Source organism: Myotis daubentonii, chromosome 5 (assembly GCF_963259705.1).
Source record: "Myotis daubentonii chromosome 5, mMyoDau2.1, whole genome shotgun sequence".
Taxonomy (NCBI): Eukaryota; Metazoa; Chordata; class Mammalia; order Chiroptera; family Vespertilionidae; genus Myotis; species Myotis daubentonii.
This window is the reverse complement of record NC_081844.1, coordinates 20,007,691-20,033,062: the sequence shown is the minus strand read 5'-3', so window position 1 is coordinate 20,033,062 and position 25,372 is coordinate 20,007,691. Positions and strand designations below refer to the sequence as shown.

The 25,372-nt window shown below is 54.6% G+C and overlaps 3 protein-coding genes across 4 annotated transcripts; 1 reads left to right on the top strand and 2 right to left on the bottom strand.

Moving 5' to 3' along the window:
- Window positions 1-1,755: 1,755 nt before the first annotated feature.
- On the top strand, window positions 1,756-6,286 carry MVB12A (multivesicular body subunit 12A). Its single transcript, XM_059696279.1, has 9 exons — window positions 1,756-1,930; window positions 2,021-2,119; window positions 2,235-2,331; window positions 3,879-4,005; window positions 4,514-4,633; window positions 4,719-4,825; window positions 5,297-5,358; window positions 5,681-5,737; window positions 5,927-6,286. The coding sequence occupies exons 1-9, from the start codon at window positions 1,847-1,849 to the stop codon at window positions 5,987-5,989; spliced, it is 816 nt and encodes a 271-aa protein (XP_059552262.1). The 5' UTR covers window positions 1,756-1,846; the 3' UTR covers window positions 5,990-6,286.
- Window positions 6,287-10,271: 3,985 nt separating this feature from the next.
- On the bottom strand, window positions 10,272-16,804 carry TMEM221 (transmembrane protein 221). Of its 2 annotated transcripts, XM_059696278.1 has the most exons (4): window positions 15,274-16,804; window positions 14,531-14,616; window positions 11,438-11,668; window positions 10,272-10,808 (listed from the first exon to the last, which is right to left on the bottom strand). In XM_059696278.1, exons 1-4 carry the CDS (start codon window positions 15,591-15,593, stop codon window positions 10,747-10,749), a joined length of 699 nt encoding a protein of 232 aa, XP_059552261.1. In that variant the 5' UTR covers window positions 15,594-16,804; the 3' UTR covers window positions 10,272-10,746. The 2 variants fall into 2 exon arrangements, with proteins under 2 accessions (XP_059552261.1, XP_059552259.1); XM_059696276.1 differs by having other exon boundaries at window positions 10,272-11,668.
- Window positions 16,805-18,053: 1,249 nt separating this feature from the next.
- NXNL1 (nucleoredoxin like 1) lies at window positions 18,054-23,320 on the bottom strand. Its single transcript, XM_059696275.1, has 2 exons — window positions 22,328-23,320; window positions 18,054-18,484 (listed from the first exon to the last, which is right to left on the bottom strand). The coding sequence occupies exons 1-2, from the start codon at window positions 22,651-22,653 to the stop codon at window positions 18,166-18,168; spliced, it is 645 nt and encodes a 214-aa protein (XP_059552258.1). The 5' UTR covers window positions 22,654-23,320; the 3' UTR covers window positions 18,054-18,165.
- Between the last annotated feature and the right edge of the window lie 2,052 nt (window positions 23,321-25,372).

The window sequence follows — 25,372 nt, the reverse complement described above, 5'->3', positions numbered from 1 at the left end:
AGGGTACATGCCAGGTTTTGGGCTCGATCCCCAGTGTAGGGTGTGCAGGAGGCAGCCAATCTATAATTCTCTCTCACCATTGATGTTTCTATCTCTTTCCCTCTCTCTCCCTATCTGAAATAAAAATATATATATTTTAAAAAGGATGTCAAAGTAATTTTCTTTTCTCCAGACCCCTCAAAGCACAGGCACTGCTCTGCGGAGACCACAAATCCGCTCATTGTTATTGTTGGCAGTTAACTATCCTGCACTCACCTAAGTAAAACAAGTGTGTGTCTATTATTTTGCTTTTTATCTAATACCAGAGGTTACCCCCGCTCTGCTTTCTCCCGCCTCCCTAATCTATCACCAATGGATTTCATGTAACACACTTCTGTCTTCTCTTTTGACTGTAATGTATAAAACAAGGTGCAAAATTGCCATTTTCCCAGAGCATCATCTCGATCCTTTGAGATGTTGCCTTCCAGCATTTGTTGACAGCTTGGCTCAAATAAACTCACAAAAAATTCTTCATTGACAGGACTAATGGGGTACTTCAATGGGAACCCATGGTTTGTTCACTCCTGTATCTCATTGTTGGTTCATCTTTCCCAGGATGTTTCTTATGGGCATTGACTTTCGAGTTTCATATAATTTTCACGTGTTAATAAACATTCTTCTTCTTTTGATTTCTTGCCCCAACATTTACAAATATAAAAAGCCATTCTTGCCGAAACCGGTTTGGCTCAGTGGATAGAGCGTCGGCCTGCAGACTGAAAGGTCCCAGGTTCGATTCCGGTCAAGGGCATGTACCTGGGTTGCGGGCACATTCCCGGTGGGGGATGTGCAGGAGGCGGCTGGTCAATGTTTCTCTCTCATTGATGTTTCTGACTCTCTATCTCTCTCCCTTCCTCTCTGTAAAAAATCAATAAAATATATTAAAAAAAAAAAAAAAAGCCATTCTTGCCCTGGCCAGGTAGCTCAGTTGGTTGGAGTGTTATCCCCATATGCCAAGGTTATGGGTTTTTCCCCCTGGTCAGGGCACATACAAGAATCACCTAACGAATGCATAAATAAGTGGAACAACCAATTGATGTCATTCTCTCTCTCTCTGAAACAAAACAAAAAAACAAACTTATGTGCTTAAAAAACACACATTCTTAGCTCACACAGATCATACAAAATCAGGTAGTGGGCCAACCCATGATACTATAAATAGTAGAAGAGTAGGTTACATTATGTCCCTAATTTTCCATAGTCCGCCTCTGAAGGGTGTAAAAACATGTTTCCATATTAAATACGTTTAAATCTCATTTTAAACAATTAATTGTATCTGTGAACGAGTCCTCAAATTATACCAAGTTTTCATGGCTTATGGTTGTTCGTACTTTTCGTTAAACTAATTGCTGCATAACCCATGAAAGTTTCCTTGGGTATGATTTCCCAGAACTAGATTTGTGTGTTTTTCTTATTTTTCCCTTAAATTTCCCGGGAAACCTAAACCTAATCGCTGCAGCTGCTGATAACGCAAGGCCTTCTGGGAAACGTAGTTCCGGCTTTGCAGCGAGTGAGTCTTCTGGCGCTGAGCCGGGACATTTCCAGCGGAAGTTGCTGCGCGGGAGAAGGAAGGAGGAGACGGTTTTCCGCAAACGTCTTTGCTCACCGGCGCACCTGGACGACGCCTGGGGGCCGTGGCTCCGCGTCCCCTTGCGATTGGCCTGCGGCTTTCCGAGCACGCGCAAACAGCTCTTTACGGGCCCCGCCAGCGCAGGGCCGTCTGGGAGTTGTAGTTCTGACCCCTTCCCGAACTCTGTGGCCGGGCGGCGGCTCCGAAATCCGAGGCGGTCCACCACCTTTGGCTTGAAGGATGGATCCGGGGCCTGACGCGGTGCCTCTGGCTGGCCTGGCCTGGTCGTCGGCCTCGGCGCCCCCGCCGCGGGGATTCAGCGCGGTGAGTGGCATCGGGGGGGCAGGGGTTGAACGGGGGCACCGGAGGCTGCGGCTGGACAGGCGCCTGGCGCTGACCCACGTCCCGCCGTAGATCTCCTGCACCGTGGAGGGGGCGCCCGCCAGCTTCGGCAAGAGCTTCGCGCAGAAATCTGGCTACTTCCTGTGCTTCAGTACCCTGGGCGGTCTGGAGGTAAGAGGCGCCCACCTCAAGGAACCCGGGGTCCGCCCACTCCCCCGGTCCCTGCGCCCGGCGCGCCGTCCCCGCTGCTCCGTGACTCGCTGTGTTCTCCCCACTCGACCCCCAGAATCCGCAGGAGAACGTGGTGGCCGATATCCAAGTCCTGGTGGACAAGAGCCCCCTCCCGCCGGGCTTCTCCCCGGTCTGCGACCCCCTGGACTCCAGTGAGGCTCGCGTCGGAGGCTGGGGGTGGGGGTGCGTCCGCGTCCCTGCAGGGAGGACCGGGGAGAGGGATGAAGGGTGACAGGCGCGATTTCTGAGCCTCGGCAACCCCCTGACTCACTGGCTGCTGAAGGGTTGGCCGAGGACTCGGAGCTGTTCCCGGGCGGGGTGGCGGGCCCTACCCTGCGTAAAAATGTGCAATTGGCACAGTGGCTCCTGGAGTAACAACAGCGACCTGTTTTGTAATTGTTACTACCACAGCTCCTACACCGCAGCCAAGCTGAACCACGCGCAGTTCTTTTATTTATTTTTTTTACAGAGAGGAAGGGAGAGGGATAGAGAGTTAGAAACATCGATGAGAGAGAAACATCGATCAGCTGCCTCCTGCGCACCCCCTACTGGGTATGAGCCTGCAACCAAGGTACATGCCCTTGACCGGAATCGAACCTGGGACCCTTCAGTCCGCATGCCCACGCTCTATCCACTGAGCCAGACCGGTTAGGGCGCGCAGTTATTTTTTTTATTTTTTAAAAAATTGATTTTAGAGAGGAAGGAAGAGGGAGAGAGGGATGGAAACATCAATGATGAGAAAGGAGCATCCATGGGCTGCCTCCTGCACGCCCCCTACTGGGGATCGAGTGTGCAAACGGGGCATTTGCCCTGACCGGGAATCCAACCCTGATGCCCTGGTTCCGGGATCCCTGCTCAACCACTGAGCCACACCAACCAGGCTCAGTTCTCTTACTTCATTTCCAGGCTTTTGCACACTCCGACTCCTCTCCGAGTTAGCTCATACTTCGCCCTCCACACCCCTCCGCTTCTGGCCCTGACGGCCCTGCTTTCTAACCATCTGGCTTTCCCCGCCTCCCACCGTGTCTTGCCATTCGTATTTGATTTTTAGGGTATACCAGGGGTTCTCAACCTTCTGGACCTTTAAATACAGTTCCTCATGTTGTGACCCAACCATAACATTATTTGCGTTGCTACTTCATAACTAATGTTGCTACTGTTATGAATCGTCATGTAAATATCTGATATGCAGGATGGTCTTAGGCGATCCCTGTGAAAGGGTCGTTCGACCGACGAAGGGGTCGCGTCCCACAGGTTGAGAACCGCTGGGGTAGACCTATTGATACTGGAGTTAGCAAACTTTTTCTGTAAAGGGCCACATAGTAAATATTTGAGGCTTTGCAAGCCTGGTGGTGTCTGCTGCACACTCTCTCACACTCCCCACCCCCTTTAAAAAGGGAAAAACCATTTTTAGGGAAACATTTGTTGGGCGGGATTTGCCTCAGGGGCACTCAGTTCTGTCTGATTCCGTAGCTACCCATCCTCACGGAGGTGCACACGGCCACCCTGTGAATGCTCCTGCCTGCCCCAGAGCTCCTAGAGGCTGCGTGGGGTTCTCTCCGGTGGCTCCACCGTTCACGGTTTAACCAGAGATTAACACCATGCGGCAGCGGCCTTAAGCAGGGCCTTGGCCACTGCCCTGGAGCCATCTTTGGGTCCCTTCCCTGCTTTTCCCTCTTCTCACTCCCCACCCTCCCAGAGGCCTCTGTGTCTAAGAAGAAGCGCATGTGTGTGAAGTTGGTGCCCCTGGGGGCTGCGGACACAGCTGTGTTTGATATCCGGCTGAGCGGGAAGACCAAGACGGTGCCTGGATACCTCCGAATAGGGTAGGGCGCCCCCCCCCCCAAACTATAAGAGAAAGTTTATTTAGAAAGTTACAGAAGTAGTAGAAGGGCCCTTGGAACTTAGGAGAGGGAAAAGCAGAGGCAGCGCACCTGGGGAAAGAAGAGGGTGAGGGGGAAAGTTCGGGCTTCCCCCCAGCTTTTGGCCTGCCCCCAACTCCCATGTGTACGCGCTGATGCTCAGAGACTCCCCCGAGGCCTCCATCGCTTCTGCCACCTCTCTGTGCCTCCGTTTCCACATTTAACAAGGGACAGTTGTACTAGTCTTGTGGGGTCGTCATGAGGGATAAACGAGTTGGTGTGTCCGAAGTCCACAGGACAGTGGTGGGACCCAGCAGTTGCTTAAGATGTGGGCTGAGATGCTGAAAGGAAAATTCCCCAAAAGGCAGGGGCCACCCAGAGATCCGGGTTCCTCCTTTCTCCTCCTGGCCGCTGTTCTCAGCCCTGGCTCTGCCTTGGGTCAGAACACCCCGCTCCCTCCCTCCCCATCTAGGGACATGGGTGGCTTTGCCATCTGGTGCAAGAAGGCACAGGCCCCTCGGCCAGTGCCCAAGCCCCGAGCTCTCAGCCGGGACATGCAGGGCCTGTCCTTGGACCAACCCAGCCAGCCCAGGTGAGTCCTTGGGCTCGGGGGTGGGGGCGGGAGTGGGGGTGGGGGGGCGCGCCAGGTCTGACCGGGGCTGTCCCATCACCACCAGCAAGGGCGGCTTCCCAGAGGGGACATTGTCGAGACTGGGTTCCAGGGCCTCCACCCTGCGGAGGAGTGACTCCATCTACGAGGCCTCCAACCTCTATGGCATCTCAGGTGAGTGCAGAGCCAGCAACTGAGGGATTGGGGTTGAGGCTGGGTGCGACTGGCCAAAGGTTTATACAGCTCATAAGGGGCGTGGCCACGGTTGGAACTAGGCCTGGCCCCACCCCATTCCGTAAAGACTGGCAGGGGCACTGCCCTGGCCCGTGTGGTTCAGTTGGTTGGCGTGTCCTCCCTTACAACAAAAGGTTTTGGGTTCAATTCCCAGTTGGGCACGTACCTAGGTTGTGGCTTCCATGCCCATCTGGGGTGTGTACAGAAGGCAACTGGTGGATATTTCTCTCTCACATGAATGTTCCTCTCTCTCTTTCCCTCCCTTCCTCTCTCTAAAATCCTCTGGTGAGGATTAAAAATAAAACTGGCCAGGGGGAAGGGAGTGTGCCGGGTGGGCTCTGGGGTGGGCAGCAGCCAGCCCCAAGCCCGCTGCCCCTCAGTTCCTTACTCCCCACCCCGTGCTTTCCTCAGCCATGGATGGGGTTCCCTTCACGCTGCACCCCCGATTCGAAGGCAAGAGCTGCGGCCCTCTGGTGAGTCTGCCCTGGGGGAACTTGGGTCTGTCCCTGCCCATCACCTTTCTAGACAGGGACACGGGGGCCATCATCCAGGCCCCGGCCCCCAGCACTGAGGCCCAAGTTTCCGGGTTGGGGGAGGCTGGAGACCAAGCCGTGGGGCTGGCGGGCACCAGTCTGGAATGGGGGAGTCCAGAGGGCACCTGGATGCTGGTGGCCAGAGGCTGTGGCAGGAAGAGGGAGGGGATGTCCAGGCAGATATTGAGAGAGGCTCGAAGATGAGGGAATGGGGTTCCAGGTAGGGGTCTGGGTCCAAGACTGACCCGCCCCTGCCCACCAGGCCTTCTCTGCCTTTGCTGATCTGACCATCAAGTCGCTGGCAGACATTGAGGAGGAGGTAGGTTCTGGGGCGGGGAGGAAAGGCAGGGGGTGCTGGGACCCTCTCCCACCCCAGGTCTCCCCCAGCTGCACCCCACCTCTCCAGGGCTGGAGATCACTTAGTCCCTCAGTGGCTCTCCCCCGCCCCCCATGCCTCACAGCACCCTCCACGGCCCCTCGCTCACTCTGTGCTCTTCCTCCCCCTCAGTACAACTACGGCTTCGTGGTGGAGAAAACAGCAGCTGCACGCCTGCCCCCCAGCATGTCGTAGCCCCTTCCTGTCCCAGGGAAGGGGCCCCTGCCCCACACCCCCAGGACTGGCAGCTGCCCCACCCTAGCTCATGTTGGGGACCTTGGCAGCACAGGGCATTCTGGACCCTCAGCCCCTGGGGAGCTGCTGGCCCGATGGGGGTGGACCTGGCTGCTTGATGGGGTCTCCTGCCCCAGGCCCTGTAGGGCAGAGGTGGGGCGAGATGGAAACCGGTGCCTTCACGTCATTTGTGTCAAGACTGTCTGGTGCCCGGAGGCCACAGGCTGTCCTCTGGGCAATAAACACTATGCCGTCTGCCGTCTGGAGTCCTGATCCTGGCCCTGAGTGTGGCTCGTGGTCTTCACCTTGTGCCAGCCGGACAGCCGTGACCCCGCAAGCGGGGGAAATCCCGGGGAGGTGGCCTGCTGCTCCTCCTGTTCCGCAGATGGAAACCGAGGCCCAGGATTCTCGGTCGCGAGGAAGACCCAGTCCTGCTCCCCTGTCCTTGCGCACAGTAACGTCATAGTAACAGCTACCGTGTATCTCGGGGACCACTCGCAACACCTTAGACAGGTGTCTCATTTAGTCCCGTCACAGCCCGGTGGGAAGCCCCTGTTCTGTCACCATTTCACAGATGGTGACACTGAGGCCGCGGACAGCCAAGATCACAGCTGGGCTTGGAGCCCAGAGCCTGCTCTCCGCCAGAAAGCTGGCTGTGCATCCTTTCCCTCCACTGAGCTATGGATACAAGGGTCGACCCTCATTATTCTCAGTCGTTCCATTTTATACTAAAGTTGCGGAGAAAATGGAATGAGTGAATCTTGGGCTCCTCAGGAAAATGGGTGGGTTTCTATGAGTAGCTGTGGTCACATTTTTGTCAAGTGGTTATTACCTTGATTATTATACGGATACTGCTGCATCCTTAACCTTGAACTCACTGCCAACAGCAGTGTAACTCACACCTGAACACAGCTCACCTCACACATATCTTCTCTGATAGTACGAGGCAGCCCGCTGGAGCTTAGGGATACCAGATGGCACTTCGGCACCATGTGTGGGGCCTTTTTAAACAGCGAAATGCCAAGAGAAAGCACAGAAATGGGAAAAGTAGACCGCAGAAAAGACTCGTTTACCGTCTGAGCTGGAACAGAAGGCAGAGTGTCACCCTGCTCCGCCTCAGCCGGGAACATGTGCCGGTGGTGTCTGCCGGTGCACATGGCCCTGCTCTGCACGTGTCCTCCAGGGAGCACAAAGCACCAGGAGTATTTTGATTTGGGGGTTTAGTCGGCAAGAGCATGTGCAAACGTGGAGTTGCAAACAATGCAGAAAGCCCCCAGGTCTCTGGCTCAGGGGCTAAGGGTTATTTCTCATCCACACCACGTGCGGCAGACTCTGTGGGTCATAGTTGGAAATCCAGGTGAAGGGGCAGCCACCATCTCCTGACGGGGCAGGGGGGCGGGGGGGGGGTGTCAGACTCAGAAAAGTCTGGGCTATCAGTTAAATGGCCTAGCTAGGAAGTTCCTTGTTCAAGGTCAGGTCACAGCTCATTGGCCACAATGGGTCCCATGGGGCCTAAAGGGACAAACCACCCAACCAGACCTTTATGTCTAACAACATGACCCCAGGGGCCTGAGGGAAGAGGGTTCCCTGCTCTGGGGTCTGAGAGGAGGGGCGAAGTTCTACTGTGGGGTCTGACCGGGGAGGCAAAGCCCTGCTCTAGGGTCTGACAGGGGAGGGCAAGCCCCTGTTCTGGGGTCTGATGGGAGAGGGCGAGCCCTGCTCTGGGGTCTGGGGGGGAGGGCGAGCCCTGCTCTGGAGTCTGGGAGGGAGGGCGAGCCCCTGTTCTGGGGTCTGATGGGAGAGGGCGAGCCCTGCTCTAGGGTCTGGGGGGGAGGACGAGCCCTGCTCTGGGGTCTGGGGGGGAGGGCGAGACCTGCTCTGGGGTCTAGGGGGGAGGGCGAGCCCTGCTCTGGGGTCTGGGGGGGAGGGCGAGCCCTGCTCTGTAGTCTGGGGGGGAGGGCGAGCCCTGCTCTGTAGTCTGGGGGGGAGGGCGAGCCCTGCTCTGTAGTCTGGGGGGGAGGGCGAGCCCTGCTCTGTAGTCTGGGGGGGAGGGCGAGCCCTGCTCTGGGGTCTGGGGGGGAGGGCGAGCCCTGTGCTGGGGTCTAATAGGGAAGACAGCTGTCTTGGAGGGGTGGGGGGAAACCGTGCACAAGGTACTCCTCCCCCACACACTCAGCTGCCCTGAGAGAACTAGGCCTCCAGTGCTGAGCTATCTCCCCATCTCCCCTGTGGGCTCTGCCGGCCCCTGCCAGGTCCCGCCCAGGCTGCTCTGGCGCCGGCCTGGGAATTCAATCTGGCTGGAAAGCAAAGGTTGTTTGTTTTCCCTGGTTGCCTTCTCAGCTACCCCGAAACCATCCCTGGATCACTTTCCAGGGCAACCGGGTGTGATCGGGGCCCTTGGATGACCTGTGCTGGCCTCGGTCTGACTGGGCCGGCTGTCACAGGGTCCTGCAAAATCCCAGCCCTCCGCCCTGCTGGGCCCGGCCCCTCACAGCACCCGGGAGGGAGCAGGGCCACACCAATCCGAACAGCCCAGGCGCCCTGGCTGGCTTGGCTCCGTGGATGGAGCTTCGGCCTGCAGACTGAAGGGTCCTGGATTCGATTCCGGTCAAGGGCACATGCCCAGGTTGTGGGCTCAGTCCCCAGTAGGGCGTGTGCAGGAGGCAGCCGATCAGTGATTCTCATCATTGATGTTTCTGTTTCTCCCTCTCTGAAATCAATAAAAATATACCTTAAAAAATAAAATGAAAAAATGTCAAACAGCCCCAGGCTGAGCTGACACCATCTTGGGCTACCAAGGGAACGAAGCCTTACCTATTCCTGCCTTTTACTCGCTCCTGGGCGCTGAGAGCCAGGCATCGCCCGAACCCGGGTACCGAGAGGGACGAGGGACCTTTCTGGAGAGACACGTCCCAGCTCCACTGCTTGCCAGGGGTGGCCCTGAGCAGTAACTTAACCTCTACACTCCCAGAACATTTCACCACCCCAAAAGGAGGCCCAGCAGCCTCTCCCAGCTCCTGGCAGCCACCGGCCTGCTTTCCGTCTCTAGATTTGCCTGTTGAGGACATTCCATACAGATGGAACCACAATATGTGGCCCTTTGTGTCTGGCTGCTCTTACTCAGTGTGATGTCTCCAGGGTTCATCGTGTTGCAGCGGGCGTCAGTGCTTCTTTCCTTTTGATGGCTGAGCGACAGTCCACTGTGCAGATGGACCACATTTTGTTCATCCATTCATCAGTTTGTGGACTTTGGGTGATTGTCACTAGTACTGCTGTGAACATGCATGTGCAAGGACTTGTTTGAACACCAGTTTTCAATCCTTTTCGGCCTCCTTATGTGTTGTACTCCCACCCTAGTCCTGGCTATGAGGCGAGGGGCCCAGCTTCTAGCTCCCCTGACCAGTCCCGGAGTGAGGCCCTCTGCACCGGCAGCCAGCCGGTCCTCATTCTCCTCTCTCCTCCGCCCTGAGTCCCCAAGGCCTGCCCCATTCCAATGAGTTTTAGAAGCTGGAGTCCCCTGTGTCCTCAGGAACCTGCTCTGTCCTGGATCCCTCGGTGATGGGGTTCCAGCCATTGCTGCTGGGTGGCCTCACTTCTCAGGCCTCAGTTTCCCCATCTGTGGGTGGGGTTGACCTGAAGATGAACTAAGGATGGGAAAGCACCTGGCCCAGAACATTTATTCTCATTTTATCCTCTTTGCTGATATCCATCATGCTCCCCAAGAGCCCACGCTCACTGGGCATGCTCACGTCCACGGTCTCCTGACCCCACGCCACGGTGCGGAGGAAGTCTGTGCCGCTTCCCAGGGACGCAGGGGGGAGAGGGCCAAGGCTGGTGGGACACCCAGGTCTGTGGTCAGCTGGGTCCCTCCCCAGGGTCAGGCTTGGGGACCAGCCGCCCTGCTGGGTGCTGCCCCTTCTCTGCCCATTGGGAAGAGTCCTAAGGGGTTTCCTTTGCTGTGGCTGAGCCTCCTCTGCTGCCTGGGCCCCGGAGTCCTCACGTGGCTCAGGAAGGGACAGGCTGGAAAATTCCTGGGACATCTGCACATTTGGGTAGGGGTGGGGGGCCAGACCACCCCCACTCCTGGTGAAATTTGTATGTTTGAAGATTTGTGGGAGACAGTTCCCAGGGCAAACCCCATCTCCCCTTCCTGCCCTCCCCACCCTCACTCCTGCCACCCCACTCCTTACCCCAAGCCCGGGCTTGGCCACAAGCACATTCAGATGTGGCTCAAGTGACGTGGAGATAGTGCGGGCCAGAGTTTATTTGCAGGATGGGAGTGGGGCCAGGGCCTCTGGAGACCCCTGGGACTCTGAGTTATCCACTCCAAGCCCTGCCAGTTCCATGAGCCCCACAAACTGGCCATCAACTCATCTTTCTCAGCCACCAGGCGCCCCGGCTGACAGCAGCACCGGCTGCCACACATTGACAACCTACTGTGCACAGGCCCCCGGAATGGCTTACACGGAGTCTCATGGGAGCCCTAGGCAGAGGGATCGATTCTGTCCCCACGTTACAGACAAGGAAACTGAGACACGGAGTGGTGAGCCCTCACCACGGACCCACAGCCAGGAGTCTGGGTGCAGCCCTGCAGGGCTGCGTGGCCCTGGGCTGCTCTGAGCTCTGCACACACAGGTTTCACATGCTCACAGACGGGAAGGAGGCGCAGAGACTTGCACTGTCAGCAGCATGGGGGTTACAGGACCTGGCTCTGATGCTCAGTACTGGCCGGGGGACCCGTGGTGAGTCACTGCCCCTCTCTGGGCCTCGGTTTCCTCATCTGTAAAATGGACGGAGACATTTAGAGACCCGCTGCCTAAGCCCCACCCGCCCCTCCTGCCTATCCCAGAACCTCACTGTCTGCGTCGCTGCATTTCCCAGTCTCCCCTGCAGCAAGTTGTGGCCATGGCCTGATCAATGTGAAATAAGCAGAAAGGTCCCAAGGCCTCCCAGGAAGACTTTGGAAAGATGCTGAGCCAGCCCTGGCCTCTGCCTTTCTCTCTGAATGAGGATGTGAAGGCTGGAGCCCTGGCAGCCATTTTGTGCCATGAGGCAACTTTGAGGGATGCTGTGAACTGAAAGAGAACAAGTTGTACTGCTACTGTGACTGATCTCTGCACACTGCTCTTCCCACTGCCTCACACCAGCTCTCTGTCCCTGACCCCTGAGCTCACACCAGTGTGGAATCTTTCCCCAACCCCCCTGGCTTATGTCCCAGCATGCTGCGCATCTCATGGGTGACCCCGTCCCAGGGCCCCCCACTGACCAACAGTGTCCGGTGCATGCAGGATGCAGACAGGCTGCTCTCCCGGACACCCCCCACCGTTGCAGACATGGAGGCAGTGACTGAGGGTCTGAGGGGGTCCCCAGGTTCTGGGCAGAATGAGTAGGGGATTTGGTGGTGGGTACCCTGCTGGGGCGGAGCCCTGGGGCTGGCCTTGGAGACTTCAGCGGAGCGGGCAGGGTCATCTTCGAAGTGCGGTGGGGACAGCTCACGGAGACCCCGGCGGGTGGCTTGGGCAGCCCGGAGCAGCGCGTGGGTCAGCACGGCCACCAGGGCCAGGGCGCCCAAGCCGAGGATGGAGGCGGCTGCTGCTCCCGCCTCGATCTCGAAGAGCAGCAGAGCATAGATGGACAGTCCTGAGGAAGGAAATGTTTCTCATTTACTCAGTCTGCAAACACATGCTCCCCAAGCCCTGGGAGAGCTTCCCACGGAGGGGCGGTCATTCAAAACCGCCCAGCACCGTAGGCACGTGGATCAACTCATCGATCCTCGCACAGCCCACAAATGTATCATCATGACGTCAATTTTACCATAAAAGGGTGAATTTCGTTATGTGCACTTTACCACCATTAAAACAACCCAGATCTCGGGTTTTCTGAATCCCCGTCATTGGCCTTCAGTGAATCACGGCTCCTCTCCGGCCTTGGTTTGCTAATCTGAACAAGGCAGTTGGTGACCTGGCCTTGAGGGCCTTGCTGGTCCAGCATGCAGTTGGCACCATTCATTACTGTGGGCACATTTACCAGTGTCTACTCCCTAGATCCCAATAGTACCTTTCTCCCACCCTGTGTGACAACCAAACACTTCCCCACATATTGCCAAATATCCCCTGGGGCATAGCCTCAGCCCCCATTGAGAACGGCCAGTCCAGTCCCTATGCCCACCCTGGAGGCTGGTCTAGAAGCTCTGACCCACCCCTGTAGCATCAGTGACGTGATAGTGCTAGGCGTGGCCAATCAGAGCATTGCTTCCCATCTTGTAGTGATTGGTGCAGGGCTTTCACATGACCCAAGCTCAGCCAATGAGAATCAGCACTGAGACTTTTGCTTGGGATTTGAGAACCCAGAAATTTTCTTACTGCAACCCCTGGGGAGCTTGAGAGAGAAGCCGAGGGCTGACAGGATTTCTTGGCACTTTATGGGAGTGTTTTCCTGCCTTCTTTGGCTCTGAACTCTTGCTTTTGAAGATGACACATTGTATCTGACGTTAAAGTGAGGCCAAGGACGTTTTTTTTGCTCTAAACAATTGTTTTTCCAAATTATAAGAGAAAGTTTATTTAGAAAGGTACAGAGGTGGGAAAGGCCAGCCAGCTGGGCTATGTGGGCTTAGGAAATGAGTTACAGAGGCAAGAGAAGGGCCCTCAGAGCCTAGGAAAAAGAAAGAGAGGACATACCTGGGGAAGGAGAGGGGGAAAGGCAGGGGCGTGCTCAAGAGAGAGAAAGGGCGTGCGGCTCTGAACATTTTTGAAAAGGTCTTTATAATTATTCTTTTGGCTCTGGTTAGCAATGAATGGAGGGTTGACTGGACATACTGGGGAATTCTTGCCAAGGGAGGTCACCAACCTTAGAAAGAATCTAAATGGGAGCTGAACGAATTCTTAATGCTCGATGAGACTGACATAGTTACTTTTTTTTTTTTTTTTTTTTGCCCTTTGTGAGTTTTCTCATATTTTAAAATGAGGATACTTTAAGTCTCCAACATGTTTGCTGGTTCGTGAAAAGACGGGAGGTTGTGGGCATTTTGTTGAAAGCCCAGATACAACCATCTTTCTAAGGGGAAGCAGGGGAAGAGGGGAAGCAAGAGGCATTTCTGATGGGCTCATTTGAGCACCTGGATTCAATCACACCTGAGGCCAACAATCGCCTGGTCTTTGCAGATACGCTGGTCACCCCATCCACTCTCTTTGCTGTTGTTGTTAATCCTCACTCAAGGACATTTTTTCCATTGATTTTTAGAGAGAGTGGAAGGAACGGGGAGAGACAGAGAGAGAAATATCTCATGTCTATTGGTTGCCTCCTGCATGCGCCCCGACCTGGGGCCAGGGATCAAGCCTGCAACTGAGGCATGTGCCCCTGACCATAATCGAACCTGGGACCCTTCAATCCCAGAGCCGACGCTCTAACCGCTGAGAAACCAGCTAGGGCTCCACTCTCTTTTTTAAAAAAAAGAAGCTATACCTGGAGCATTTTATTAAGTCAAACAACAAAAGTTAAGCAGAGTTCCCTGCACTTTACATACAATTTCCCATAGTGAGCCCTCGGCTCACATCTCTTAAATACGTATTTTAATTGTGTCTCCTAAACATTTGTCAAGATTACAACCAAATATAACATGTCAGGAGTCTCTTTAAAGAAACGTGATGATTTGATGCCTTTACCAGGAGGTGTGGGTGAGAACATTGATCTAAGTTATTAAAAGCTGGGGAAGAAAAGAGGGTGATGAGTCCTCTGGCAGCCAGCTAATTATTTTTACTCTCCTTCATGTTTGGGGATTTTATTTTTATTTATTTTTATTTTTTTTTAAATATATTTTATTGATTTTTTACAGAGAGGAAGGGAGAGAGATAGAGAGTCAGAAACATCGATGAGAGAGAAACATCAATCAGCTGCACATCTCCTACTGGGGATGTGCCCGCAACCCAGGCACATGCCCTTGACCGGAATTGAACCTGGGACCCTTCAGTCCACAGGCCGACGCTCTATCCACTGAGCCAAACCGGTTTTGGCATGTTTGGGGATTTTAAATTACATTTCTGCTTTATAAAGTGTACCCCCCCCCCCCCCCCCGGCTCTTTAAGCCATTCTTGAGCTGGAAGTTCTGATAATTGTAACCAAAACAGTTTTTTGCTAAGACCAACCTCTGAAACTATCTCCTAAAACTACCAAGGACAGAAAATTTTGTTCAAAACCAAACGTAGAAAACTGATGAGTGTTCGGAAGACAAGTACCATTTATGAATCCTCCCTTCCGCCCCCCCCCCCCCCCCCACTGGAGCCAGATGCCAAGTGCGGGCTTCTCTAAATCCTCTCAGCAATTCTATGAAGCAACAAACTGTTATCATCCCATTGTACTGATGAGGAAACCGAGGCAGAAAGTGTCAGACCCAAGAGCCAAACACAGGCAGGGTGGCTCCAGAGTTGACCCCGGTTATGGGACCATTAACCCTGGCCGTTCCCACCCACGGCCCCCACACCCCACGTCCTGTGCCCCAGCACGCACCTGCTAAGTAGACGGAGACCCCACAGCAGAAGAGGCCCACGGCCACATGTCTGAGGAGGCGGCAGTCATAGAAAAACCAGTCAGACCTGGGAAGAGGGGGCAGGAAGAGGGGGCTCTGGAGGTGGAGCTGCTTGGGGAAGGCTGGGGGGGAGGGAGTGGCCCAGCTTTGGGGGAAACAAGATCTGTGTGAGGATCCATCCTGAACACTCATCCATTGTTCCAGGTTAATGTTCACCACCGTTCACCATCCAGCCATTCCTGTCGATTATTCAACCATATAGCTACCCATCCGTGTAACCATGCCCTATGAATTCATCCGTCCACTCATTCATGCATCCATGCATCCATCCACCCACCCATCCATTCATCACTTATCAACCCTAAGCCTAACCCCCGTCTCTCTGCACTCAGGGCCTAGTGCCCCCTAAATGACCAGAGCCTCCACCAGAGAGCTAGCCGGCCCCTGGCCCTCTCTGAGCCTCAGTTGGCACATTTGTAAAGCGGGTGGTGGCAGTGGGGTCGCAGCAGTAGTTTCACCTGCTATACATTTTCAACTGATAGAATTGAGAGAGGGAGGCAGGGATGGAAGGAAGGAGGGAGGGAAGGATACATGGGGGGAGGGAGAGATGATAAAGGGATGGGGAAGGAAGGGAAGCTCCCCCCAACCTGAGGCCCAGAGAGGGGTCTTGGCTCGCCTGGGCTCGCCCAGCCCCGGGGCCGGGCCGAGAGGCCAGTCCTCCTACCTGCCGGGGCCGGGCCCCCTGGCCAGCTCGGCGCCCAGGTGGCCGCAGAGCGCGGCGAGCAGCAGGCAGGTGAGGCTCAGCACCAGGGCCAGCGCGGCGAGCGCGGCGGCCAGCGGCAGCAGCGCCCCGGCCGCGTCCTCGGGCAGCCCCGGGCCCGCGCCCAGCTCCGGGCCCAGCCCGTCCGCTCGCGTCCCCCGCAGCTCCGCGCGGCCGGCCTGCAGCTGGAACAGCAGCTGCGCGCCCAGCGCCGCCAGGACGGCCGCCGGGACGCCCAGCAGGATCAGCGCGGCCAGCACCCGGTCGCTGTAGGAGCGGGCCATGGCGCGGGCGGGCCGGGGGCCGTCGAGGAGTCAGAGATTTTCGGGGTGCAGGGGAGCTGCGGGTGGCGGGGGTCCTGAAGGGGGCGGGGTCGCAGGGGTGCTTGAAAGTTGGGGTGACTTCAGGAGCTTCGGGGTACAGGTCGCAATGGGGAAGAGGGAGCTCTGCGCAAACTTGAGACGGTGTTTTCTCCTCCTTTGGAGGACCCTGGGGCGCCCCCTCCCGGCTTCGGGTGCTGGCGGGGAGGGGCCGGCGTGGGGCGGGGCCAGTGAGGGGAGGGTGGCCCCCACGAGGGGCAAGGGCGTGGTAGCTCCATCCAGGGACCCCTCGAGGTCTCTAAAGGACCCCCACCGCCGGCCTAAGCACCTGTTTCATTGTTGTTTTTTAAAAGGAACTTGGCCCGGGCCCGGCTCAGCTGGTTGGAGCGTCCTCTGGGACACCAGAGAAGTTGCCTGTTGGATTGGGGTCGGGCACATGCCTAGTTCGGGCGTCTGCAATCTCTCTCTCTCTCTCTCTCTCTCTCTCTCTCTCTCTCTCTCTCTCTCTCTCTCTCTCTCTCTCTCAATAAAAGCCCCACAAAACGGTTGTCTTCTAAAAGCTGCAGACGAGCCTGCACCGTGCCGTTAGGTACACTGAATTTAAGAGCCATTATCACCGGGGTCCCGTGCACAGGTGGCTCACTGAGGTCCGCAAAGAGAACACTGGCTGGAACCTGCAATAGGCGGCATCACCGACCTGGAGATCGGGGGTTGGGGGTGGGAAGGAAATAAGGCCGCACTAGTCCAGTCCCCAGGCCGCCCGGGCCCAGAGCAGCGGCGTGTCAGCCTTTCCGGAGATTAGGCGCAGGGAAGGGGTTTACATCTCATTTACCTGTTTGGCCCCGCCCCCCGGACAACTTGGCTCACCACCCCTCGCTCAGGTGGCGCCAGAGGCAAAACCCAGAGGTTCCTGGCGCCCAGATAACTCCTGTCCCCGCGGGACCTGCCAGATAGGACGTGCCCTTCGTGTCATTTTTCAGAAGAAAGAAAGGAGGCTTAGAGACGGCGGTGACTGTCCGAGTCGTACAGCCAGGAAGGGGTTCCAGACTGGGGTTTTGGTTTTTTTATTTCTCTACGAGAATTCGTGCAAGGGGCGCGGCCGGCCCTTGCAGCCCGGCTTTGTCCGGAAGGTCGTCCGGGCTGTCGTTCTGCTGTTCGATCTAATTAACATATTAGCTCTTGCCGAAACCGGCTTGGCTCAGTGGATGGAGCGTCGGCTGCGGACTGAAAGGTCCCAGGTTCGATTCCGGTCAAGGGCATGTACCTTGGTTGCGGGCACATCCCCAGTGGGGAGTGTGCAGGAGGCAGCTGGTCGATGTTTCTCTCTCATCGATGTTTCTGACTCTCTATCTCTCTCCTTTCCTCTCTGTAAAAACTCAATAAAATATATTTTTTAAAAAAAACATATTAGCTCTTTACCATATAGAATTCTGTTGTCTCTCCGGGAACACTCGGGACCCCGGCATCCATGGCACCAAGTATTGAAATGCATCCCGTATAAACGATAAAGGGTTGTTGTAGTTTGCATATTAAATACACGGACACCTCATTTCCCCCCTTTTATTGAGTTTATTGGGGTGACACTGCTTAACAAAACTATCCAGGTTCCAGGTGCACAATTCCACAGCATGGACATCTCAGTTCATGGAAGATGGGCTGAGCGCCCTCAGCACGATTATTCGATTTGATTTGCATTTTCCCGTGTTGGAACCAGTAACGATCCCACCTCATCCAGATCGTAGTAAAAATATTTCTGGAGACCCGGACGGAAGGCTCAGACGCGCGCCCCTGGAGGACAGGCCAGGCCCCGGGTCCGCCCCCTTTGGGGAGAGGGTATCTCACAGCCAGATCTCCTCCCGCCCTTCACCTGCCGGGGTGTGTGTTGGGGGGAGGGGGGCGGGATCAGAACAGACTCCTCCAGCTCCTCCCCCCTCCCCGGGCCTCAGAATGACCCTTCCGGCCCTGGCCGGCCTGGGGCAGTGGGTAGAGCATCTGCCCATGAAGGGCCTCGGGTTTGACTCCTGGTCACGGGCAAGTACCTGGGATGCAGGCGCGTGTGGGAGGCAACCAGTCAATGTGCCTCACACCATGTTTTTTTTCTCTTTCTCCCCTCCCTTCCGTTCACTCGCTCTTTAAAAAAATCAATGGAAAAAATGTCCGGGGGTGAGGATTAACAACAACACCAGGCCCTTCCCACTCCCCCGTGGGCCTTGCCCGCCATCTGGAGAACTCCCCCTACACTCCCCCGCCTCCCTGCTATGGCCTCCGGCTGGGGCCCCACCTCCTGGCCAGAACTCAGAATGCCACCCCCGCCCCCCGCCGCCCCGCTCGGACCCTGTGGGGCCCGTCTCTGATTCCACCTTGGGGAGCTGAGAGTAGCCCCCGGCCCCACCCACCACCGGGTAAGGGGCGAGGGGTGAGGGGTGAGGGCGCCCCGTAGACCCGCCCCACCAGGGGGTCAGAACAACCCCCCATCCCACCCCCGCCTCCTCGGAGGTGTCATTACAGACCCCCCTCTGGTCATCCCCCACCCAGGTCAGAACAGCTCCCCCGCCGCGCCCTCCGCCCCGGGGGCGCCCCCCGCAGCCCGGCCGTGTGCGCCCCGCCCCGCCCCGTCCACGCGGTACTTGCGGCGCCGCAGCGGCTCGGTGAGGCTGCGCGGCGCGGGGTCGTCCAGGTCCTCGGGCTGCAGGAAGCTGCGGTCCAGCACCTCCGCCGCCTCCTGCCAGTTGGCGAAGCAGGCGGGGCCCAGGCGCCGGATCTCGTCGGCCGCGTCGCGCGTGAGCACGTCCCCGCTCGGCTTGAGCACCACGACGGCGGGCAGCCGCTCCACCGAGAACTGGCGTCCGAGGTCCCTGCACGGCCGGCAGGTCAGTGACCCCGAGCCGGGACCCCCACATCTACTGAACTGAACGCCCCGTGTGCATGCCCGGGCTGGGCGCTGGGGAAGCCCGGGACCCGGGCAGGCCAGGCCACACCGGCCCTGCGCTGTGCCTCCCTCCGACAGCCCGACTCGCTCCGTCTCAGGGACTTTGCATGGGCCGTCTCCCGTCTGCTCTTCCTGGTGCGCTCTTCCCAGACCTCTGCCCATTGAGACCCAACTTCACGTCGCAGCACCTCCTTTCCCGCTGCCGTTCAGTGCCGGTCAGCATCCTGCACATCGCATGGGCGATTTCCCCCACAATAGAACTAGCTTCGCCAGGGCACGGGTTCTGTTCTTACTCACTGTGTCCCCAGTGCCTGAAACAGTGTGGGACGCAGAGTAGGTACTACTCCTGAAATGTGTGGGAGGAATGAATGGATATTGATAAATGCCATAAAGAAGTGTGGGTAGGGGCTGGCGGTTAGGGAGGGCTGAGATCTGCAGGAGGAGGAGGGCGGGGGCGGGGGGGGGGTGGAGAGTTGGGGGAAGGGGTCCCAGGCAGAAGGCGCAGCGCAGCCCATGCGAAGGCCCTGAGGTGGGAGGGAGATTGGGGTGCTGACTTGATCACGCAGGGCCCACAGGGCTACAACGTTTTCTTTTCAGTCTGAGGAGGAAGCTGGTGAGAACCATCCACAGCCCACACACACACCCCAGGACCTATCTGGCCAGAATCCCGCACAGTCTGCGATGAGTAAAGGGACCAGACTGGGCCCATCACCCATAGTTCTTTCTTTCTTTTTCTTTTTTCCAAATTAGAAAGTTACAGAAGTAGTAGAAGCCAGCCAGCTGGGCTGCGTAGGCTCAGGAAACAAGTTAGAGGCAGAAGAAGGGCCCTTTGGCTCCGGAGAGGGAAAGACAAAGCTAACACACTTGCAGGGAAGAGGAGGGGGAAGGGAAAGGCCGGGGAGCGCGCCTCACCCTCCGTTCTTAATTTCCACCCCCTTGGTTCCTGGGTGGCCCTTTTCCAGAGAACACATGATACCCGCAAAATCCCACAGGAGTAGGTTGCCAGACAGCAAGTGAAGATACAGGACACCCAGTTAAGTAGGAATCTCATATAAACAAATACTTTTTTGTATAAGGAGGTCCCATGTAATATGTAGGACAAACTTATACTCAGAAGTTGTTCATAGTTCGTGTGAAATTTGTGTTTTACTGGGAATCCTATATCTGGCAATCCTGGGGGGGGGGGGGGTTGGGGGTTGGAACTGGCTCCCTTTCTCCAGGTGCCAGCTGGGTGGATGTTCTGTTGAGAGGAGCGCCTCAAACAAGGTCAGCATTTTCTACGATGCCCTGGCAGCTGGCATTTCTGCCTCAGGGACGGCAATGTTGCCACTTCTGGGGGAAAAACCCCCCCTTCCCCAGCTGCAAAGGGCAGTGGGAGTGAGCCAATGTCCAAACTTTGATAAGCTCAGGGGGAGGATGAAGTTCTCCATGACCAGAAACTTCCAACTTGTTGTGTAACAAAATGAATGAAATCAGAAAATGTCACGAAGTCTGCAACTCACTTTCAAAGGTTTCAGCACAAACCTCGCCCGTATGTAGAGAAAGCAAATATGGCAAGATGTTAACAATGACCTAGCGTTTCCCTGTGTGCTTCTTCCAACTTGTTGGTATTTTTGAAAATTTTCATAATGAAAAGTTGGGGTTTAAAAAGAGTGAAAGGCTTGCTGCAGAAAAGGGGAAAGTTCTAAAATAACCACAGCCCTAGCTGGTTTGGCTCAGTGGATAGAGTGTCGGTCTGTGGGCTGAAGGGTCCCGGGTTCAATTCTGGTCAAGGGCACATGCCTGGGTTGTGGGCTTGATCCCCATTAGGGGGCGTGCAGGAGGCAGCTGATCAATGATTCTCTCTCATCATTGATGTTTCTATCTCTCTCCCTCTCCCTTCCTCTCTGAAATCAATAAAAATATATATTTTTTAAAATAGCCACAGACTAAAGCGCCATTTGTTGGGCCGCTAATTGTAAAGCTTGACTCCTGCCACCTCTCCCTCGCTCAGCTCCAGCGCCCTCCATGGCTCCCAGCTATGCCGAGGACCACATCACACTTGTTAAGGTGGCGTTTGGGGCGCTGCTCCACGTGGTGCCTGCTGACTTCTCACACCTGCAATTACCTATCGGTCCCTAAATTGGCTGTCCTTCGAGCCTTTGTGCTGTGCTATGGCCTCTGCCCAGAAACCCTCCCCTTTCCTCAGACTTCATCCTCCCAACCTTCCTGTCCTTAGAGGTCTCTCTTTACAGCCACTTCCTTAAGTGAGCACCCCCTGACCCCCACATCTCAGCAAGGTCCCCCATTATATCTCTACGTGGTATCCTTCCTTTGTCTTCCAGAACATACTGCAGTTTGCTGTTATGTATTTGAGTCTTTGTGAAACTCCCTGGGGGTGGATGGACACAGGGGTGTGTAGGCCCTACTCTGTAGCCCTCTGTCCTCCGAATATGGCCTGGCTGCCCAACACCAGATGGCGCTCTGTCAGTAAACGAATACTGTACATCAAACTGAAAAACTGCACAGCAAAAGGAACCATCATCAAAATGAAGAGGGAACCCACTGCATTGGGAGAGCATATTTGCCAATGATACAACTGATAAGGGGTTAATTTCCAAAATATATAAAGAACTCAACAAAAGGAAGACAAACAGTCCCACTAGAAAATGGGCTCCGTGGTTGAGCGTCAACCTATGAACCAGGAGGTCACAGTTCGATTCCCGGTCAGGGCACATGCCTGGGGTTGTGGGCTGGATCTCCAATGGGGGACATGGAGGAGGCAGCTGATCAATGATTCTCATCATTAATGTTTCTATCTCTCCCTCTCCCTTTCTCTCTGAAATCAATAAAAAAAATATTTTTTAAAAAATGGGCAAAGGACCTGAGTAGATACTTCTCCAAAGAGGACATATAGATGGCCCATAGACATATGAAAAAAATGTTCAACATCACTAATCATCAGAGAGATTCAAATTAAGACTACGAGGTATCACCTCACACCTGCCAGAATGGCTACCATCACTAAATCAACAAACAGCAAGTGCTGGCGAGGATGTGGAGAAAAGGGAACCCTAGTACACTGCTGGTAGGAATGCAGACTGGTGCAGCCACTATGGAAAACAGTATGGAGTTTCCTCCAAAAATTAAAAATGGAACTACCGTTTAACCCAGCAATCCCACTTCTGGGAATATATCCTAAGAATTCCAAAATACCATTCAGAAAGAATATATGCACCCCTTTGTTCATAGCAGTGTTATTTACAATAGTTAAGATCTGGAAACAGCCCAAGTGCCCATCAGTAGATGAGTGGATAAAAAAGCTGTGGTACGTCTACACAATGGAACGCTATGCAGCTGTAAAAAAAGAAGGATCTCTTGCCCTTTGCAACAACGTGGATGGACTTGGAGACTATGATGCTAAATGAAATAAGCCAGTCAGAAAAAGATAAATTTCTTATGATCTCATTTATATGTGGAATCTAAAGAACAAAATAAACAGAATAGGCCCAGAGGCATGGATGCCTGGAACAGACTGACAGATCTCAGAGGGGAGGAGAGGAGGGGGACAGGAAGAGGTTAACCCAAGAACTTATATGCATATATGCATAGGCTATGGACAGAGACAATAGTGCGGTGAAGGCCTGGAATGGGGTGGGGACTAGGTGGAGGGGGAGAAAATGGGGGACCTCTGTAATACTGTCAACAATAAAACAAAAAAATACTTCACTCTCAGCAGAAACAGCCCCTCCTCCAAGAAGCCCTCCCTGACCTTCCCCTCCCACCTCACCTCCTCAGGTCATCCTCGAAGGGCAGGAAGAGCCACTTCTTGGGCATGTCCTTGAGGAACAGGTCCTGTTGCTCCTCTGTGGTGTCCTGAGACACATACACCAAGGCCAGCTGGGCTGCCCGCAGCACATAGAACTCATCGGTGAGCCGAATGAAGAAGTCCCTGAGAATCGGTGCAAAGGCCTGGCACTGGGGGCAGGACCCAGCGCCGAAGAACAGCAGCACCAGTCGGTTGTCCAGCCTGCGGCTGAGCTCTGCCTCTGTATCCAGTTCATCCTGGTCACTGTTGTTTCGGATCAGAACTCGACCAGAGAATAGGGAGGCCATGGCAGCCCCGGCTAGGGCCTGGGAAAGGGTGCAGGGACCTGTGTGGCCCTGGGCCTGCCAGCTGGCTGCTGTCCCAGGATTAGGGATCTTTAGGAGGTCAGTGTAGGGCCTTGCTAATCTGCCTAAGCCATGACCTGATTCTGACCTGATTCTGCAGAGCCTCCCAGGGCGGAGGGCAGCTTCCAGGGCCCTTTCTCAAGGCATAACTGCAAATCCGTTTTAAAAATGCGCAGGACTGCAAAGGAAGCCCGTCAGCCTGACATAAGGTATGAGACCTGTTCCTTGTGCGATGTGAAAACACATGCTTCTTCATGGGCACATTAAGTAATCCGATTCACCGGGGCTCTACTAACCACTGCCATCTCCAAGTGGAGATGAGCATGAGTGGTATTTTGAGGTGTCTGCCGTGACCAGGACGTGAGGTGAAATTATCTTGGGTTTCCACGGGTGAAGGGCTCCCGGGACTGGCCCGTGCCTGCTGTGACAGGCTTCAGAGACTTTCTAGATTCCGGTGAGAAGTTCATGGAAATAAAGATGACTTCCCCCCTGAATTCTGACCGGACAGTCCACCTTAAGGTCCCCTGATGTGCAAGGTTGAACATCATGGCCGCCGTATTTTGCAGCCCCTCCATCAAGAGAGGGAAACCAGCTCCCCTCTCCTTGAATCCAGGCTGGCTGGCGACTTGTTTCCATCAACAGAAAGCGGCAGAAGGTGTGAGTTTACAGGATCACTCTCACCTCCCGCTGTCACTCTCTTGGAATCTTCCTCCAGATGCTCCAAGTATCAGACAGGACAAGGGCCTCAAGGTCTGGGCAGCTCTAAGCCTTACACTACATGTTAAAATGTAGCACAGTGTTTTGCAGACAGCTGGAAACAGGATGAGCTTGACAAGAACCCAACCAGATCATTGTAGCCAATTGCAAAGAAGAAATCAATGTGTGATTAACCAAATAGTGTATATAAACAATGGCTAAGCCTTGCCTAACTGGTGTGATCAGTGGTTAGCATCGGTCCCCCTATGAACCAAGAGGTCATGGTTCGATTCCTGGTCAGGGCACATGTCCAGGTTGCGGGCTCAATCCATTGATGTTTCTATCTTTCTCTCCCTCTCCCTTCCTCTCTGAGATCAATAAAAACATATTTTTTAAAAAAACCCAAACCAATGGCTAAGCCTTCCTTAGGGGACACCAGCTTCGGATATGAATCCCCTGTCTCCGTTACTTGATGCAAGTAAGTAAAACTACCTTGCGACAACCATGTGTCATTCCTTTCTATTTAATTTTTTTTAATAAAGAAGGCAGAGTTTTCATTTTTTAATATGTTTTTATTGATTTCAGAGACGGAGGGGAGAAGGAGACAGGGATAGAAACATCAATGATGAGAAAGAATCAGCTGCCTCCTGCAAGCCCCCTACCGGGGATGGCGCCCACAATCTGCCGTGTGCCTGACAGGGAGTCAGACGGTCACCGTCTGGTTCATGGGTCAGCGCTCAACCACTGAGCCACACGGGCTGGGCTATTTATTTATTTTGGAGAGAGGAGGGAGAGAGAGAGAGAAGCATTGATGTGAGAGAGAAACATCAATCGATTGCCTCCCATACTCGCCCCCATCACGGATTGAACCCACAACCTAGGTATGTGCCCTGACCAGGAATCAAACCCACTACCTTTTATTGAACAGGACGAAGCTCTAATTAACTGAGCCACACTGGCCCGGGCCCACGTCTCATTTCTGAATAGAGCACCCCCCGAACTGTGAACCCTTTGAGTTGGTTAACACAAGGAAGCCGAGGTAGCCCAGAGGTTGACAAGCCTTTTTTGTAAAGGGCCAGGTAATAAATATTTTCAGTTTTGTGAGACACACAGTCTCTGTTGCAACTTTAAATTTTGTCATGCAAAGCTGCTCTAGACAATATGTAAGTGAATTTATGTGTCTGGGTTCCAGTAAAATGCTATTTATGGATGCTGAAATTTGAACTTCATAGAATTGTCATGTGTTATGACGTATTAGTCTTTGGACTTTTTTCAACCATTCAGAAATGTAAAAACCCTTCCTAGCTCCTGGCGAGTTGGCTTTGGCCTGTGAGCTGTGGTCTGCAGGCTCCTTTTCTAGTCTATTGGGTGAGAGGCCACCTGGAGAACTAGATGCCCAGCTGGCAGCCAGCGCCGCCTGCCACACATATCACCCTCTAGCCCAGCCACCCAAAGAATATTGCCGAGTGACTGAGTCCAGTGAGACCACAGAGGGACTGACCGCCCAGGCAACCCATGTATCCTGAGAAATAGTTGATGGCTGTTGTATTGAGGCAGGTTAGTAAGAAGCTAAGAAATATCTTGGCAAGTGGAATGAGGAAAACAGAGACACATAGTTAAATAAGGCCAAGCAATTAACAGCCAGCTAGCTCTAGCCAGTTTGGCTCAGTGGATAGAGCATTGGCCTGCAGACTGAAGGGTCCCGGGTTTGATTCCAGTCAAGAGCACATGCCCAGGTTGCAGGCTCGATCTCCAGTAAGGGGGTGTACAGGAGGCAGCCGATCAATGATTCATTCTCATCATTGATGTTTCTCTTCTCCTTTCTCTCTTTGAAATCAATAATAATAACAATAATAATAATAATATATGTAATATATTTAAAGAAAACAGACAAAAAACCCCTTGAGATAAAGGATGCCAGTGCTGCCCATACGGTTTGGCTCAGTGGATAGAGCGTCGGCCTTCG

Excerpts from the sequence above, each read along its gene's own strand:
- MVB12A (XM_059696279.1), top strand. The coding sequence starts at position 1,847 with ATGGATCCGGGGCCTGACGCGGTGCCTCTGGCTGGCCTGGCCTGGTCG. Across the intron at positions 1,931-2,020 it reads CGCCGCGGGGATTCAGCGCG|ATCTCCTGCACCGTGGAGGG; the intron begins GTGAGTGGCATC and ends GTCCCGCCGTAG. Across the intron at positions 5,738-5,926 it reads TGGCAGACATTGAGGAGGAG|TACAACTACGGCTTCGTGGT; the intron begins GTAGGTTCTGGG and ends CCTCCCCCTCAG.
- TMEM221 (XM_059696276.1), bottom strand. The coding sequence starts at position 15,593 with ATGGCCCGCTCCTACAGCGACCGGGTGCTGGCCGCGCTGATCCTGCTG. Across the intron at positions 14,617-15,273 it reads AGGGGGCCCGGCCCCGGCAG|GTCTGACTGGTTTTTCTATG; the intron begins GTAGGAGGACTG and ends CCCTCTTCCCAG. Across the intron at positions 11,669-14,530 it reads GGTCTCCGTCTACTTAGCAG|GACTGTCCATCTATGCTCTG; the intron begins GTGCGTGCTGGG and ends TTCCTTCCTCAG.
- NXNL1 (XM_059696275.1), bottom strand. The coding sequence starts at position 22,653 with ATGGCCTCCCTATTCTCTGGTCGAGTTCTGATCCGAAACAACAGTGAC. Across the intron at positions 18,485-22,327 it reads TTCGAGGATGACCTGAGGAG|GGACCTCGGACGCCAGTTCT; the intron begins GTGAGGTGGGAG and ends CCGGCCGTGCAG.